General features: G+C 43.2%; 1 protein-coding gene across 7 annotated transcripts in view; it reads right to left on the reverse strand.

Moving 5' to 3' along the window:
• LOC106573623 (A-kinase anchor protein 13) overlaps positions 1-20,171 on the reverse strand; it is a 177,382-nt gene that overhangs the window by 114,744 nt on the left and 42,467 nt on the right. For all 7 annotated transcript variants that reach the window (XM_014148847.3, XM_014148841.3, XM_014148845.3 and 4 more), the window contains exon 2: positions 12,353-12,396. In XM_014148847.3, coding sequence (XP_014004322.3) covers positions 12,353-12,396 — 44 coding nt within the window. The remainder of the gene's footprint in view (positions 1-12,352; positions 12,397-20,171) is intronic.

Raw genomic sequence — 20,171 nt, forward strand, 5'->3', positions numbered from 1 at the left:
TTCTGTTGGACCAAACCTCAAATGCAAATAGTGAGTTGAAACCGCTTCTTAGGGAAGAAGAAGTGATCTCTCATCTTTGTCGTTGTGAGTAGCAGGGGGAGGGGCTTGGTGTGTGTGTGAACAGAGAGGAAAAGGTGAAGCGAGAAGTTTCACTCTCGCCAAAATCTTTCCAAAATAAGCCCAATATATTTCTACGGGCTTATTTTGGACCTAAGCTTGTTGCCTGCCTTCCTGCCTTTAAGACAACGACTCCCATTGTTAGGGCGGAGACATGAGCATCTCGTCATTATATTCAGATCTCTGATGTAAATTGGCAGGTGCGCACAGCACAGAAGGAGCGAAGGTGACCAGACCAAAAAGACAACATGAAAACAAGCAGACATAAATGCTCAGAAAAACATCTATAAAGAAAAAGCGTGATTCTTGCGATATAGGCATTTGGAATATCCCGCAAAAAAATACATTCTAATTAATCAAACAATTTCACTATATCACCTTGCCCTGGTTCCAACTATTCCACTTCTCTGCCCTTGGGTCCTGAGTGGGTTGCCTTGCCTTCTTATTGTATGCTCTTATGCATTCTTGGGTTGTTTGTGATGCTGTTCCAGATATCTACATCAGAGGTAGGCCTAAATGCTCACTGGAAATAACCCCAGAGAGAGACAGTCCAAGGAGGAGCTCCTTCCTGGCTGCCTGCACCCCACTGATGCACTTCTAATGACAGACTGACTTTGACACTCCTCACACCGAAGACAGGGTGGCTTTCGGGCCCAGAGTGTGTGTGCGCCTTAACGTGTGTGTCCTGCTCTTCATTCAGAGACTGCTGTATGACTCCAAGGGCCCTCGTCAAGGACATAAAGTACAATCTCCAAGGCTTTCTACAAGAACTGGAGTCAGGACACAGACTCTGTACTCTGTTCCTACATTTGTTCTTAGCCAGGCTGCAACAATTACATCAAATCAATAGCGCAGGACATGTGATTGAATTATCCACACTGCTCCACTACTCTGACTCATTAAGCACCAAGGCCATGACCAGAGTTGGTCCCTGTAGGCTTAAAATCACACAGAGCCTAAGCCTCTACTGTCAGAAACAAGTTCAAACACACAATATTGGAAAAATAATTCGCTTTTTTGAGTGCTTGTGCTATGTGCAAGATGAGGATCCCTAGTTGAAATGTCTCTCCCTATGCGTACACCAGCATGTGCCAGCCACAGCACAGCCACACTGCATAGGTGAATGAGTACTGTCACGAGTGGCTTTGCCCCGGCCCTGTTACATTCCTGACCCTCTACTCGCACTACACCACAGCCAGCACCCTACACCAGGGGGCTAACTCTGAGCTTACAGTCTCATTGTCGAAGGTGAGGAGCCAAGGAGAGATGAAGAAAGAAAGAGAGAAACAGAGAAATGGAATGAACTTCTCCAAATGTAGCCTAGTTACTTCCTCCGTCCTCTCTGGGTGGGGCACAAGAGGCAAAACTGTCATTTGTTTCAAAGTGTATCAACTCTTCACATATCACTTAACTTATGTGTTCCTTATAGAACAGAGTTGTTACTTGAGTTCACTTCTCTGTTCAATATTTAGAATAAAAAGTTGATAAACGTCACGTAATGGACTGGAAACAGCAGACACAAGGCAGGAATAAGCAACCAATAGTGACCACATACACAAGTACTGCAGCACATCTCAGTCACGTTGCTCTGCAGCTGTTAGTCTAGTTCAAAGCCTGGCTCAGTGTGTAGGAGAGGTACTCCTAGAGAATATTTTATAAATCAAATCCCTTGTTTTCTGCAAGCTTTCTGCCACCGCACACTGAACGTTTTATTTTCTCCCGTCTCCTGACAGAATCCTGTACTTTAGCCTTACCCACGACAACAGGCACAAACAGTGATAGGTTGCATGCATCCAGAGAACACTGCTTTAGTTACGGAATATTTACTTTGTCAGTGGCTCTGTTGTCAGTACATCAGCCAAGTAGAGTTTTGAAAGTAAATGCTGTGTCGCAAAATGAGGTAATCCAGCTGGCTACAAATCTGTGGCCAAATAAAGACTGTATGTATGAATGTATTAGATCAGAGTTGTAATAGCTGATCTTGCGTCTGAAAGCAGAATATCTGTGGTGGAGAGCAGGGCTGGGATCGGATCCTCACGAGTGATCAGGTTCTGTTTGCTTTCCTCCCTATTAATGAGGATACCAGCACATACACTGAATGTACAAAACATTAGGAACACCTTCCTAATATTGAGTTGCATCCCCTTTTTGCCGTCAGAACAGCCTCAATCCGCCAGGGCATTGGGGGGTAGATCAGATTTAATATTGTAAATAGATTATGGCTTCTATCAATGTAATTGTTTGTATCATTTCCAATCACCCATGTATATTTTTTTGTAAATATATATAATTTTAAATATATGTATTTTTTATGTACTGTACCAGTCAAAAGTTTGGACACACTTACTCATTCTAGGGTTTTTCTACATATTTTACTATTTTCTACATTGTGGAATAATAGTGAAGACATAAAAACTATGAAATAACAAATATGGAATCATGTAGTAACCAAAAAAAGTGTTAACCTCTTACATCTAGACGTTCCGCTAGCGGAACACCTGCTCCATTATCCAATGATGGGCGTGGCGCGAAATACAAACTCCTCTAAAATACAAAAACTTCCATTTTTCAAACATATGACTATTTCACAGCATTTTAAAGATAAGACTCTCCTTTATCTAACCACACTGTCCGATTTCAAAAAGGCTTTACAACGAAAGCAAAACATTAGATTATGTCAGCAGAGTACCAAGCCAGAAATAATCAGACACCCATTTTTCAAGCTAGCATATAATGTCACAAAAACCTAGAAGACAGCTAAATGCAACACTAACCTTTGATGATCTTCATCAGATGACAACCCTAGGACATTATGTTATACAATACATGCATGTTTTGTTCAATCAAGTTCATATTTATATCAAAAACCAGCTTTTTACATTAGCATGTGACGTTCAGAACTAGCATACCCCCCGCAAACTTCCGGGGAATTCGCTAACATTTTACTAAATTACTCACGATAAACGTTCACAAAAAGCATAACAATTATTTTAAGAATTATAGATACAGACCTCCTCTATGCACTCGATATGTCCGATTTTAAAATAGCTTTTTGGTGAAAGCACATTTTGCAATATTCTAAGTACATAGCCCAGGCATCACGGGCTAGCTATTTAGACACCCGGCAAGTTTAGCACTCACCAATATCAGCTTTACTATTATAAAAGTTTCATTACCTTTTGTTGTCTTCGTCAGAATGCACTCCCAGGACTGCTACTTCAATAACAAATGTTGGTTTGGTCCAAAATAATCCATCGTTATATCCGAATAGCGGCGTTTTGTTCATGCGTCCCAGACACTATCTGAAATGGTAAATCAGGGTCGCGCGCGTGGCGCAATTTGTGGGTAAATGACAAAAAAATTCTAAATATTCCATTACCGTACTTCGAAGCATGTCAACCGCTGTTTAAAATCCATTTTTATGCCATTTTTCTCGTAAAAAAGCGATAATATTCCGACCGGGAATCTCCTTTTAGCTAAACAGAGGAAAGAAAACAAAGCATTCGGTCGACGCGGGCACGCGCCTGAGTCTCACAGTACTGTAACCAGCCACTACCCAAACACGCTACTTTGTTTCAGCCAGAGCCTGCAAAGCCACGATTCAGCTTTTTACCGCCTTCTGAGACCCTATGGCAGCCGTAGGAAGTGTCACGGGACAGCTAAGATCCTCACTCTTCAATAAACAGAGACAAGAAGAACGACACCTTGTCAGACAGGCCACTTCCTGCCTGAAACCTTGTCAGGTTTTTGCCTGCCAAATGAGTTCTGTTATACTCACAGACACCATTCAAACAGTTTTAGAAACTTTAGGGTGTTTTCTATCCATATGTAATAAGTATATGCATATTCTAGTTACTGGGTAGGAGTGGTAACCAGATTAAATCGGGCACGTTTTTTATCCAGCCGTGAAAATACTGCCCCCTAGCCATAACAGGTTAAAGAAATCAAAATATATGAGATTCTGCAAAGTAGCCACTCTTTGCCTTGATCACAGCTTTGAACACTCTTGGTATTCTCTCAACCAGCTTCATGAGGAATGCTTTTCCAACAGTCTTGAAGGAGTTCCCACATATGCGGAGTACTTGTAGGCTGCTTTTCCTTCACTCTGCTCAAATATATTTAGATTCGTTTAACACTTTTTGGTTATTATATGATTCCATATGTGTTATTTCATAGTTTTAATGTCTTCACTATTATTCTGCAATGTATAAAATAGTAAAAATAAAGAAAAACCCTTTAATGAGTAGGCGTGTCCAAACTTTTGACTGGTACTGTCAGCAAAAAAAAGAAACATCCTCTCACTGTCAACTGAGTTTATTTTCAGCAAACTAAACATGTGTAAATATTTGTATGAACGTTACAAGATTCAACAACTGAGATATAAACTGAACAAGTTCCACAGACATGTGACTAACAGAAATGTAATAATGTGTCCCTGAACAAAGGGGGGATCAAAATCAAAAGTAACAGTAACAGTCAGTATCTGGTGTGGCCACCAGCTGCATTAAATAGTGCAGTTCATCTCCTCCTCATGGACTGCACCAAATGTTCCACTCTTCCACCAAGGCACCTGCAAGTTCCCGGACATTTCTGGGGGGTAATGGCCCTACCCCTCACCCTCCGATCCAACAGGTCCCAGACGTGCTCAATGGGATTGATATCCGGGCTCTTTGCTGGCCATGGCAGAACACTGACATTCCTGTCTTGCAAGAAATCACACACAGAACGAGCAGTATGGCTGGTGGCATTATCATGCTGGAGGGTCATGTCAGGATGAGCCTGCAGGAAGGGTACCACATGAGGGAGGAGGATGTCTTCCCTGTAACGCACAGCATTGAGATTGCCTGTAATGACAACAAGCTCAGTCCGATGATGCTGTGACACACCGCCCCAGACCATGACGAACCCTCCACCTCCAAATCGATCCCGCTCCAGAGTACAGGCCTCGGCGTAACACTTATTCCTGCAATGATAAACACGAATCCGACCATCACCCCTGGTGAGACAAAACAGCGACTCGTCAGTGAAGAGCACTTTTGCCAGTCCTGTCTGGTCCAGCGACGGTGGGTTTGTTCCCGTAGGCAATGTTGTTACCGGTGATATCTGGTGAGGATCTGCCTTACAACAAGCCCTCAGTCCAGCCTCTCTCAGCGTATTACAGTCTGAGCACTGATGGAGGGATTGTGCGTTCCTGGTGTATCTCGGGCAGTTGTTGCCATCCTGTACCTGTCCCGCAGGTGTGATGTTCGGATGTACCGATCCTGTGCAGGTGTTACACGTGGTCTGCCACTGTGAGGACGATCAGCTGTCCGTTCTGTCTCCCTGTAGCGCCGTCTTAGGCGTCTCACAGTATGGACATTGCAATTTATTGCCCTGGCCACATTTGCATATCCTCATGCATCCTTGCAGCATGCCTAAGGCATGTTCACTCAGATGAGCAGGGACCCTGGGCATCTTTCTTTTGGGGTTTTTCAGAGTCAGTAGGGAGGCCTCTTTAGGGTCCTAAGTTTTCAGAACTGTGACCTAAATTGCCTATCGTCTGTAAGCTGTTAGTGTCTTAACGACCGTTCCACAGGTGCATGTTCATTAATTGTTCATGACTCATTGAACATGCATGGGAAACAGTGTTTAAACCCTTAATAATTAAGATCTGTGAAGTTATTTGGATTTTTACAAACTCTCTTTGAAAGACAGGGTCCTGAAAAAGGGACGTTTCTTTTTTTAGCTGAGTTATATAATTGAAGTCGGAAGTTTACAAACACCTTAGCCAAATACATTTAAACTCAGTCTTTCACAATTCCTGACATTTAATCCTAGTAAAAAATCCCTGTCTTAGGTCAGTTAAGATCACCACTTTATTTTAACAATGTGAAATGTCAGAATAATAGTAGAGATAATTATTTATTTTATTTCTTTCATCACATTCCCAGTGGGTCAGAAGTTGACATACACTCAATTAGTATTTGGTAGGATTGCCTTTAAATTGTTTAACTTGAGTCAAACGTTTCAGGTAGCCTTCCACAAGCTTCCCACAATAAGTTGGGTGAATTTTTGGCCCATTCCTCCTGACAGAGCTGGTGTAACTGAGTCAGGTTTGTAGGCCTCCTTGCTCACACACACTTTTTCAGTTCTACCCACAAATGTTCTATGGGATTGAGGTCAGGGCTTTGTGATGGCCACTCCAATACCTTGACTTGGTTGTCCTTAAGCCATTTTGCCACAACTTTGGAAGTATGCTTGGGGTCATTGTCCATTTGGAAGACCCATTTGCAACCAAACTTTAACTTCCTGACTGATGTCTTGAGATGTTGCTTCAATATATCCACATCATTTTCCTGCCTCATGATGCCATCTATATTGTGAAGTGCACCAGTCCCTCCTGCAGCAAACCCTCCCCACAACATGATGCTGCCACCCCCGTGCTTCACGGTTGGGATGGTGTTCTTCGGCTTGCAAGCGTCCCCCATTTTCCTCCAAACATAACGATGGTCATTATGGCCAAACAGTTCTATTTTTGTTTCATCAGACCAGAGGACATATCTCCAAAAACTACAATATTTGTCCCCATGTGCAGTTGCAAACCATAGTCTGGCTTTTTTATGGCGGTTTTGGAGCAGTGGCTTCTTCCTTGCTGAGCGGCCTTTCAGGTTATGTCGATATAGTGGATATAGATACTTTTGTACCTGTTTCCTCCAGCATCTTCACAAGTTCCTTAGCTGTTGTTCTGGGATTAATTTGTACTTTTCGCACCAAAGTACGTTCATCTCTAGGAGACAGAACGCGTCTCCTTCCTGAGCGGTATGATGGCTGCGTGGTCCCATGGTGTATATACTTGCGTACTGTTGTTTGTACAGATGAACGTGGTACCTTCAGGCGTTTAGAAAATGCTCCCAAGGATGAACCAGACTTGTGGAGGTCTTGGCTGATTTATTTTGATGTTCCCATAATGTCAAGCAAAGAAAGCACTGCATTTGAAGGTAGGCCTTGAAATACATCCGCAGGTACATCTCAAATTGACATCTCAAATTGACTCAAATGTCAATTAGCATATCAGAAGCTTCTAAAGCCATGACATAATTTTCTGGAATTTTCCTAGCTGTTTAAAGGCACAGTCAACTTAGTGTATGTAAACACACTGGAATTGTGATACAGTGAATTATAAGTGAAATAATCTGTCTAAACAATTGTTGGAAAAATTACTTCAGTCCTGCACAAAGTAGATGTCCTAACCGACTTGCCAAAACTATAGTTTGTTAACAAAAAAATTTGTGGAGTCGTTGAAAAACGAGTTTTAGTGACTCCAACCTAAGTGTATGTAAACTTCTGACTTCAACTGTATATATAATGTTATACCACATCTAGAGTGCTGCTTGGACACAGCTGCCTCCGCCGGCTCCTGCTATATGTCTAAAGGCCCTGGGTTTCCTACTATATATCTAAAGGCCCTGGGTTTCCTACTATATATCTGAAGGCCCTGGGTTTCCTAATATGTATCTGAAGGCCCTGGGTTTCCTGTTTGAGGACGGAGTATGCTCATGCCAGGAGGAGAGGAGAGTCCAGGCCTAGCTGTGTGCACTGAGCCCAGCTGATCCCCTTCTTCATGTGACTGCTCCCTGAAATCAGACACCGCTGGGCCACACATCACACAGCAACAACCTCTTCCTTCCCCCTCTCTACCTCCTTCCGCTCCATTGGCCGGGCTGAGTGCTCTGCTTAGGGATCCAATGGCAACTTGAAGCCAGGCCCTTATTTTAAAGGGATACTTCAGGATTTTGGCAATGACGTCCTTTATCTACTTCCCCAGAGTCAGATGAACTTGTGGATACCATTTTTATGTCTGTGTCCAGTATGAAGGAAGTTGGAGGTAGTTTCGCGAGGCAATGCTAACTAGCGTTAGCACAATGATATGGCTATCTGTTTGCATGCAGATACCCATAGACTTTCAGTGTGCTAACGCTGGTTAGCAATTGCACTAGCACCATTTAGCAACTTCCTTCAAACCGCACGCAGAGACATAAAAATGCTATCCACGAGTTCATCTGACTCTTGGGAAGTAGATAAAGGGCCTCATTGCCAAAATTCCGAAGTATCCTTTTAACTCCCTGCCTAGAAGTTTTTGAAATAAAAGAGCCACTTAGCAAAGTCAAAGCAAACCTTTAAGTTATTTAACCCCCACATTCTGTTCTGGGATATGAGCAACACTAAACCATGTTTACAGAGTAGACTTGGTTATGACCAAGAATATAGGGTGAGAACCTCACCACCAGCACAGACACATATGGCCATCATATGTCCATGTAAAGTTAGACCAGACAGCCTAGCCTAACAAAGGCAAGGTGAACAAGGAAAAATAAAATGGCGCCGGAAGAAATGTCAGCAGTTTTACGGGCGCCCAACCATTTGTGCTATTATGTTTTTTTTCGCGTTATTTGTAACTTATTTGTACATAATGTTTCTGCAACCATATCTTACGGCAAAAAAGCTTCTGGATATCAGGACAGCAATCACTCACCTCGGATTAGACAAAGATTTTTTTCTTCAATAAGCAGGACGCACAGGACATACTCCAAACACCCGACAAGGCCAACATCCCAGTTATTTGCAAGAGGAAGAGACGCAGGCACAGAGGACACCGAGCGGGATGCCTCGTTAGGAGCCGCCGACGGCGAGAGGGAATGCTGCCGTTACCGTCAATATTATTCGCCAACGTGAAATCATTGGACAATAAAACTAGACGAGGTACGATCACGAATATCCTATTAACGGGACATCAAAAACTGTAATATCCTGTGTTTCACGGAATCGTGGCTGAATGACGACATGGATATTCAGCTAGCGGGATATACGCTGCACCGGCAAGATAGAACAGCACACTCCGGTAAGACGAGGGGGGGCTCTGTGCATATTTGTAAACAACAGCTGGTGCACGAAATCTAAGGAAGTCTCTTGATTTTGCTCGCCTGAAGTAGAGAATATTGTGATAAATTGCAGACCACACTACTTGCCTAGAGAGTTCTCAGCTATACTTTTGGTGGCTGTTTATTTACCACCACAGACAGATGCTGGCACTAAGACCGCACTCAGCCAGCTATATAAGGAAATAAGCAAACAGGAAACCACTCACCCAGAGGCGGCGCTCCTAGTGGCCAGAGACTAATGCAGGGAAACTTAAATCAGTTCTACCTAATTTCTATCAACATGTGCAACCAGAGGGGGGGAAAAAAATTCTAGATCACCTGTACTCCACACACAGAGACGCATACAAAGCTCTCCCTCGCCCTCTATTTGCTAAATCCGACCACAACTCTATCCTACTGATCCCTGCTTACAAGGAAAAATTAAAGCAGGAATCACCAGTGACTCAGTCTATAAAAAAGTGGTCAGATGAAGCAGATGCTAAACTACAGGACAGTTTTGCTAGCACAGACTGGAACATGTTCCGGGATTCTTCCGATGGCATTGAGCAGTACACCACATCAGTCACAGGCTTTATCAATAAGAGCATCGAGGACGTCGTCCCCACAGTGACTGTACGTACATACCCCAACCAGAAGCCTTGGATTACAGGCAACATTCGCACTGAGCTAAAGGGTAGAGCTGCCGCTTTCAAGTTGCGGGACTCTAACCCGGAAGCTTACAAGAAATCCTGCTATGCCCTGCGACGAACCATCAAACAGGCAAAGCGTCAATACAGGGCTAAGATTGAATCATACTACACCGGCTCCGATGCTCATCTTATGTGGCAGGGCTTGCAAACTATTACAGACTACAAAGGGAAGCACAGCCGCGAGCTGCCCAGTGCCACGAGCCTACCAGACGAGCTAAATCACTTCTATGCTCGCTCCGAGGCAAGCAACACTGAGGCATGCATGAGAGCATCAGCTGTTCCGGACGACTGTGTGATCATGCTCTCCGTAGCCGATGTGAGTAAGACCTTTAAACAGGTCAACATTCACAAGGCTGCGGGGCCAGACGGATTACCAGGACGTGTGCGCCGGGCATGTGCTGACCAACTGGCAGGTGTCTTCATTAACATTTTCAACATGTCCCTGATTGAGTCTGTAATACCAACATGTTTCAAGCAGACCACCATAGTTCCTGTGCCCAAGAACACGAAGACAACCTGTCTAAATGACTACAGACCCGTAGCACTCATGTCCATAGCCATGAAGTGCTTTGAAAGGCTGGTCGTGGCTCACATCAAAACCACTATCCCAGAAACCCTAGACCCACTCAAATGTACATACCGCCCAAACAGATCCACAGATGATGCAATCTCTATTGCACTCCACACTGCCCTTTCCCACCTGGACAAAAGGAACACCTATGTGAGAATGCTATTCATTGACTACAGCTCAGCGTTCAACACCATAGTACCCTCAAAGCTCATCACTAAGCTAAGGATCCTGGGACAAAACACCTCCCTCTGCAACTGGATCCTGGACTTCCTGACGGGCCACCCCCAGGTGGTGAGGGTAGATAGCAATACATCTGCCACGCTGATCCTCAACACTGGAGCCCCCCAGGGGTGCGTGCTCAGTCCTCTCCTGTACTCCCTGTTCACCCACAACTGCATGGCCAGGCACGACTCCAACACCATCATTAAGTTTGCAGATGACACAACAGTGGTAGGCTTGATCAACGACAACGACGAGCCAGCCTATAGGGAGGAGGTCAGAGACCTGGCCGGGTGGTGCCAGAATAACAACCTATCCCTCAACGTAACCAAAACTAAGGAGATGATTGTGGACTACAGGAAAAGGAGGTCCGAGCAGCCCCCATTCTCATCGACGGGGCTGTAGTGGAGCAGGTTGAGAGCTTCAAGTTCCTTGGTGTCCACGTCGCCAACAAACTAGAATGATTCAAACACACCAAGACAGTCGTGAAGAGGGCACGACAAAGCCTATTCCCCTCAGGAAACTAAAAAGATTTGGCATGGGTCCTGAGATCCTCAAAAGGTTCTACAGCTGCAACATCGAGAGCATCCTGACTGGTTGCATCACATCCTGGTACGGCAATTGCTCGGCCTCTGACCACAAGGCACTACAGAGGGTAGTGCATACGGCCCAGTACATCAGGCTAAGCTGCCTGCCATCCAGGACCTCTACACCAGCTGGTGTCAGAGGAAGGCCCTAAAAATTGTCAAAGACCCCAGCCACCCGGTACCAGAGTGCCAAGTCTAGGACAAAAAGGCTTCTCAACAGTTTTTACCCCCAAGCCATAAGACTCCTGAACAGGTAATCAAATGGCTACCCGGACTATTTACACTGTGTGCCCCCCCAAACCCTCTTTTATGCTGCTGCTACTCTCCGTTTATCATATATGCATAGTCACTTTAACTATACATTCATGTACATACTACCTCAATTGGCCCAACCAACCAGTGCTCCCGCACATTGGCTAACCAGGCTATCTGAATTGTGTCCCGCCACCCACCACCCCCTCTTTTACGCTACTGCTACTGTCTGTTCATCATATATGCATAGTCACTTTAACCATATCTACATGTACATACTACCTCAATCAGCCCGACTAACCGGTGTCTGTATGTAGCCTCGCTACTTTTATAGCCTCCCTACTGTTATTTTTCACTGTCTTTTTACTGTTGGTTTTATTTCTTTACTCACCTAATACCTTTTTTGCACTGTTGGTTAGAGCCTGTTAGTAAGCATTTCACTGTAAGGTCTACACCTGTTGTATTCAGCGCACGTGACAAAAACTTTGATTTGAACATGGACAACCAGCTTTAACGAGAGGTACCACCTGCATGTTTTAAAACAGTATAACAAGTTACAGTAACCCACATAATCTAATAACAGTGTTATGTCTCGAGCCCAGCCACCCTTCTGAAACGTGGGCACCACATGCACTGTGTAAATCTAATTAAACATGCTCTAACCCAAGAAAAATACCAACATGCAATTACCCAGGGCAGCCCTATAACCTGGCCCACTGGCCCTCACTGTCAGAGCACAGACAGACTATCACTCACTTAAACCAATGTTATTTACACATACATCCTATGTACCATCTATATTATGAATACATTTGTCTTTTATTCTTAGGTTCCTTTAATGAAAATTTCAATATTTAATTTATGTGTCACCAAAACAGAACTCTTTAATATCTACAGAAAATGTATTCCAACAACCATAATAGGTTTTAATGGTTTGAATCCATTTCCCAGATGCACCACAGACAGAAATACGATTTTGGATTAAAGTGACATACTTACATATAGCGGAGCTTGCTGTGGATTTAGTTTCATGACACTGGACACTGTGGAGAGAAGAGGGAGAACATCAGAGTTAATAAATATAGTAAACCCCAAAGCAGAGGGCAGCATGAGGTAAGCAGTAATTATATAGTCTTACACTACCACTTCTCTGTGTCAGCTCCACACAACTGGCCAACAGCCTAAGTCAGACCATGGAAGGCGGTGGGGCTGCGGCAGCACTAGCCTTGGGTTCAGACGAGGCATTTAACAGATAAAATCAGGCCTAATAACCATCATTAAGGGCACATTACAGAAATGTAGCTACCTGGGCCTATAATGGCTACCCTGTTCTTCCTTTTTCTCTTTTCCCTAAACTAAGGAATCTAGCTGCTTTCTTTGTCTGTGTAGAACACTGCAGACAGAGAGAGAGACCATTCCTGAAGTTTGGGCTTTTGTTGTTAATGATTAAGGTCTAAATATTTTAGCATTTTCTATGCTGTTTTCATGGACTACAGGTTGAAAAAAATGTCTGTGAAGATGTGGTGGACCTTGACTCTGATCAGCTGAGCACTTTACATATGTACCGTATCTCACAAAAGTGAGTACACCCCTCACATTTTTGTAAATATGAGTATATATTTTCATGTGACAACACTGAAGAAATTACACTTTGCTACAATGTAAAGTAGTGAGTGTACAGCTTGTATAACAGTGTAAATTTGCTGTCCCCTCAAAATAACAACACACAGCCATTAATGTCTAAACCGCTGGCAACAAAAGTGAGATTTTCACTGGACAATTACTTTAACAATGTTTCGATGATAGTTGTTGGCTATCCACTTTGTAGATTTTTAAGTGCCTAAACATGTCAAATGTATAATTCAATTATCATGGAGTAGAGTTCTTGGTCTAAACAAATTTGGAGTAGAGTTCTTGGTCTAAACAAATTGTTAAACTTTTTATTACAAAATGATCAACATAAATCATCTATGCCAGTTGCATGTATATGTGACTTGTTTCAGGAAACTAGGCGTATGTCGTTTGTCACTACTTCACAGGATAGCCATTTGAACGTAAACTTTATTTTTATTTTTATCAAAATACACTTTTTTGGCAGAAAAGCCTTCTGGAACATGTGAACTTTCATGTGCCTTAATAACAAACGTGTATGCCATCTGTAAATACGAATACAATTGTAAAAATTATGAGCCTAGTTGGTTTAGCCGAAGAAAAAGTGATGAACCTTCCCGCTAGCCATGATTGGCTGAGATAACGAGTGGGCTGGACATGCCGAGAGATGAGTTCGGATTGGTCTGCCATGTAGCACACTTCTGTCTATAACATGTGTTGGTCAGTATGTGTAGGTTATAATTTCTAACTCTGCTTTTTGAAAGATATCACATAGCAGAAATGCAAAAGTGTTGCTCTCCCATTTCTGGAGGACCGAGTTTTGAAATCAGTGGAATGCATGCTGGAATTAGAGTATGACAGCTAAGGAGATGGAGAAAGTTCTGGCGTTTGATTGCAAATATGCAGATGAAGTCAAAAAGAGAACACACAAAAGGCTGTTGTATAAAACACGGTCTCCCAATTACATCTTCAAACTAAGGCAACAATGGCATCCGTGACAGAGGGAGAAGTGTCCGTACATGTATACGGGTAAGAGTCTAGCTAACTATATTTCCAGATATTACACATTTCTAATTTTGTCAGAAAGTCATTTTAATTTCAAGTTAAAGCGTACTGTTACCTAGCCAGCTAACATTAGCTGTCTGGCTCGCTAGCTAACATTACGTGTATGATCTGTTTAGTAATATTATTCATATCTCATATTGCTAGTTATAGCCTAATGTTAGCTAGCTAGCTAACATCGAACCTGGTTGGTTAGCTACCTGCAGATTCATGTAGGGTAGTAATGTTATGAGTTGGGATTATGGCTCATTGTTTAGCTAGCTAGCTACATGTCTAAGCAAAAGACTCCACTATGCAAGTAACCATTTTAATAGAATTTTCATGATGTCACTGTGACAACTGTCGATAGACATAGTTGGTAAATTCGCTCCGATTTCAGAGCTCTCTCGTCTGAGTGTGCCAGAGCGCAGAATAACTGACGAATTTACAAATGCTCAACACCCGTTGAATATGGCCGGTGTCAGTAAACGTTGGCAAAAAAGCGTAATTAAATTGTTGCCAGCAGCACAGTTGCAGTCACCAATGCTTTGAATAACATAAAAACAGCCTAACCGGCTCTGCTAGGGCGAGTAAAATGAGCTGTTCCCTCATTTATGTCAAGAAGTAGCTAGTAAGCTAGGCAACATTAGCCAGTTAGAGCTTGGGTGTTGTTAGGTCAGAACGCTCGGATCAACCCTACTCCTTGGCTAGAGCGTCCAGTGTGTGCTCTGAACACTCCGAGAGCGAAACGCTCTGAATTTACGCACGGACAATCTGACAACGCTCTGAGATTATGAATGCCCAAAGCGAACTCTGATCACACTCAGGCACTCCAGATTGAATTTACGAACACACCCGTAGTATAAACCAGCCTTTTGTCTTGAAATCTTTGGTTGTTTAGTATATGGCCTCATGTGAATCCTTAAATAGATGGGTGGGGCTAAGGCTTAAGAGGGTGTGAACGATTTTGAATGGGTGTAGACAAAGAGCTCTCCAGTAGGTGTACCAAAACATGCAAGGACAATTTTCTCAAAAGTGAGGTTACAAGTTTATCAACTTTCAAAGCAGAATTACTTTCCTATTTTTCCTCAACTGCAGTGTATGATATACCATTTTCTAGCTCTGAGTTTCTACTTTTATCCAATGTAAAAAACACAATTTCAAATTTTGCTACATAAGACCGAATTGAGCCAGTCAGTCACAAATGAAATGCAAACTCTGATCCCTGGTCAGCTGATCTGTGTGACGAGGCTCTGTTCAAAGCAGCAACAGGAAGTGTCTCCATTGAAAAGTGAACAGAGAGGCCTAACAGGCCTGGCTGGCACAAGCCCTGCCATTCATCCCAAACATATCACTTTGCATGGCAAGTAGAGACCCATAGATATGCACAGGCAGACAGGCAGGGAAACTGTTATGGCCCAATAAATACAACACAGACAATGTTGCACTGCAGTGAGCAATGGTAACTTTTAAAGAGACCGTAGCATTAGTTTTCCAACTGCAATACTTATTTCCTCTTTAGCATTTCTTCATCATGTCCTATGAACTCATTATGAACTTGCATCAGTTGTTACATCGTATTTGATCAATGCATAAAACCACACACACAAACAAACGCGCATGAGGCTGCCTGCCTTCTACACAACACGGAGTGACTGTGACACAGACCTCACTTCAGGTATATGTTTTGAGAGAACAGAGCAGGTCTGAGACTATGTGCGTGTGCCCTTGCCATGCTTTGGAATCTCAGTGTGCTGTCGAGTGTGATGCCCACGTGCAACAGGGTGTGGGCTCTAACCAGCTCTACCCGGGCATGAACACATCTGTGCACCACACACACTAGACCTTACTCAGACCACAGCAACACTGACTGAACTAGTCGCAACTAGCCTCTTTATTGTATCATTGAGGAGAATGTTCTCTCTTGTCAATCCATTAGGGCGTCCTTTTTATCTGTGAAGCAACCATTCAATGGGAGCTGAGTAAATGGAAAAACCTTCCTCCTCATTATTATCTTGTCCACCTTCTGTCTACTTCAGATGATAATCCACCCCCCACTATTGTTTAGCAATCAGCCTCAAGTCACGTTCTGCAGGGGGGAGTTTAAAGAGGCAATCTGATTATTGAGTCTCAAGTCACACAGTGTACCCATGCCAACTGACAAAATGAAAAACGGATTTGTTTTTGGAAGAATATATGACTTTAAACTGAATTGCAGTCCTGTAGGTGCCGGTCACACATAGTGTCTCTCTAATCCTGCATTGTGATGTCAAACTCCCAGCTATAATTCCCTTTAAAACCACCAGCACAACTGCACAGGCCATAGCCCTGCCTGCCCAACCCCCACTATAAGCCACTGCTGCAGCTCGAGCACCAGCCCCATTCTACCCCATCCCTCATCAAAGCCCCTGTTCCAGTCCCAGATTAACCCCCATGTACCCTCAAAGTGAGTACCAGCCTCAGCTCCAGCCTCATCCCCAGTCCCAGCCTCAGCGGGTCTTCACACTTACTAAACTTTTTGCAAAAATACTCTCGGCTACACATATACTACAATGTAAACTTGCAAACGTATCACGTCTCGATCGCTACCTCTGGACGTAGCACACGACACTCGCCCGACAGTTGCCCCCCTCTAAGCAGGGCAGTGTAAACAGAAATGTCTTGTTGAGCAAACACTCAATTGTTTAGCATAGGATAGCAATGTTTTTCAAACAGCTGAAATATACAGACATTGTCCTTTTTGATATTTGTTTAATTGAGTTTTTACTTGAAATTGTAGTAACAGCCTGTTACGTTCTGAAATTGTCGCCGTAGCTTTAAATCTCAACAGTGTTTATTACATTTTTTGGGCTCAACTCCACTGAGCCACCGAGGTCCAGGCAAGAAGCAGCTCCCCGGGGAATGATCAACGATTTCAGTCGCAATTTGCTTTTATCTCATATGACTTCCATGATATTGATCAAATAAAGCCTGGTTTGGTCTAAGGTAACTTTTATACGGTAGCTAGAGTAAGCCTAAGAACGCCTATCTAGATATGGTTCAGCTAAACGTCAACATTCAGCTACAGCCAACACATTTACTGTTGACTAACCCCATTCCATACAAATTTGCGCAACAGCGGTATTCAATCGAGGCTGCAATGAAAACAAATGTGACTGTAGTGATGACTGTCATGGCATCAAAATCTGGGGTGTGAACTACGTTTCTATTCAAGAGCTGATTGACATGGTAATGGCCCGATAGTATTGGAGAAAAGTTGAAAAAACTGACCCCTCTGACACTGTACATTAAATTGTGACGCGTCATGACATAACGTACAGCATGCATAATGCAACTCATTCTGTGTCGTACAGCCTCTCTCCACCAGGTGTAGCACTTCTCCCGCAGATTAAAAACAAAAAAGGACAGGGGCTGGGTAAGGGGGATACCTAGTCAATTGTACAACTAAATGCCACATTTTTTTGCATCATCACTGCAAGCCAACATGACTCTCAAAAGCCGAGACAGCCGCTGTTTACTTCTGAAGATAACTTTAGCACCGCCCAAAAATCCGATTCAAATTCGACACAAACCTTCAAATAGGTATGTATTGAGAAATTATATAAACTCTTGGTAGTGTTTTATTTACATTTTAGAGGTGATAAATTGGACAGATCGGGTACAAAAAGCAGTTTCCCCACACGGCTTATCTCCCCCTTTCCCTATCACGCAGTAGGTTTCGCTTTTTTTAAAGACCAGACGGAGCTGATTGCCTTCTTGAATCATGCAAAGACGGGCAGCATGAAGGTCTCATCATTGTTTTGCTGGAAAGGGGAGAAATTGTGTTTTACAATGGTATTCATATTACAGTTGACCTGGAAGTATTGTTTTTTCAGTGCTAAAATGAGGTCAATTGTACGTTACTGTGCGATGTACAAAAGTACGTTAGCTAAGTATATGTGAGGATACAGAAATTATTTTGTTTAGCTAGCTTGCTAGCTAATGTTACCTAGCTGTGTAGCCTATATTATAATATGAATTACACTGTATGATAATGCTACTGTATTTTTGTATTCGTATGGGAGAGGTAAATATTCATTATTGATATGCTAACGTTACTTGATCATGAAGCATGCTGTTAGTTAGCTAGCTAGCCAGCAGGCGTGAGCTGTATAGCCTATTGTCAGCTGATTTAAGTGTAGGGACGAGAAATTAAACACTTTAATTATCTACACATGCTTGTGGATTGTTGCATTATTCAAGAGTGTAATATGGTTTGGTTACATTATTCAATATTGCAACATGTTATAGAAGAAAGGTTGCTCAGATTGTTAAATAGTTTGTGCTTAGTGGCTACTGTGATATTTACGGTCAAAATGAGCTCCGGACCAAGAATGTCGCATTGCCAGCCACAATGAAAGAGGTGTGAATTGAAAAGTAGAAATCTCTTTTGCCACTCCACTCCTCAGACTTCATCTCTCATAGTGGGAATAGGGCCTTAGACCCAGCCACATGCTGACCCCCTGCCACAAACGTCAGACAGGGACCAGACAGCCTGCTGCTGTTGGCCTCACACTCACTAAACAGGTGCTGATTTAACATGGAACTCATTCCAAATACATCATCAGCTTCTACACATACTGAGCAATGAAGTGATCACCACCAGCAAGGAACATCTCAATCTCTGCCAGTAGCCAGGACCAGGCAGGGACAGTTTGTCAGAGGGAGGAAGAAAGGCCTGACAGAGTGCTGTACTTTGAGCTGCCGAACATGGCTACACAGGGGAAATTAAGAATGACGAAGGAAAAGAAACCGCAAAGAGACAAAAGTGGCTCCCTGAAGTAGAAAAACACTATAGGATGGGCCAGGAGAGTGACTAGCGGCAAACTGCAGAATCAGCAAGGCTGTGGTTTTCCACACCATATCCATGTATAAAGGCATTCACAAAAAAGTAGAAAGGGGGAACTGTTGTTTGTGTGCCTTGGCTAACTCTCTCTGGCACCGCTGTAACTCGACCCGTACATTTGGTCTGCTCCAAAACCCCATAAACCCCATAAAAAGCCCACCATTCCAGAGGGGGAGAGGACAGGAAGTGGGGATCCAAATAGGGGGTATGGACAACAAGCAGCTCCGAGTCAGCTCCTCCCAGCATCATGAATAAGTCTGGAGGAGTGAGGGGGCATCCATCATGGGGCAGGTCATGCTCACTGTTCCTGGGACAGTTTCTAGTTCTTTCCTCCGTAAATGGTGCTACTGTTGGAGTCAGATACACAGATAAGATAGAGGGATAATCAGCTGGCTCTAATTATACACATTGATCTCATCCTGACTCCCTAAGTCCTCACAGTCCAGTCTTGCAGACAGAAAGACAGACGGACAGAGGGATGGACACACACAGCCCTATACATACTGACTCACACAGACAGAGCTTGAACTTGACCTGTAAAGCATCTGGTCATCAACTGGCTGTCAAAAAAGCTATAAGGAGAGATGCTAGTAGGGCTGTCCCAGACTAAAAAAAATCTTGGTCGACCGAGAGTTGTCTCTTCCGACCAATCGATTGGTAGAAATGTTCAAACCTGTATTTTTCCATATATAGACACACCCTATGTTTGAATAAAATCAACTATATGTAGGCTACTGAGCTTGTCTGATGCTTTAAGCACTGCAATGAAAAATGAAGACACACAAATTACTAAAGAGGGAGCCAGAGATCAATACAGCCTAACCAGAAGAAGAAAAAAAACTGTTCCTGACCCTTTTCCTTCCGCTGCCCAGTTAAGCTCCTGAAGTTGCTGGTAATAGGCTACACCAGCTGTTTGCAACCTTTTCCATTTGGAATGCCAAGTTATCCTAACATTTCTACTGATCTGCGTGCCAGATTGTCATAGTCCGTGTATATAGGTGGCAGGGAAGTCAGGCGCAGGAGAAAACAGAGTGGTTAAAAAATGAGTATTTATTTCCAAAACCCACGTAGAAAATAATCCGGGTAAACAATAACCCGTCACACACCGATACAGAAACAACACGTACATAACATAACAAACAATCACCGACAGAGAAATGAGGGGAAGCAGAGGGTTAAATACACAACATATAATTACTGGGATATGAAACAGGTGTGTAAAGAGACCAGACAAAACCAATGGAAAATGAAAAACTGATCAATGGTGGCTAGAAGAACGGT

This window comes from Salmo salar, chromosome 16 (genome assembly GCF_965601325.2).
Source record: "Salmo salar chromosome 16, fSalSal1, whole genome shotgun sequence".
NCBI classification, from domain to species: domain Eukaryota; kingdom Metazoa; phylum Chordata; class Actinopteri; order Salmoniformes; family Salmonidae; genus Salmo; species Salmo salar.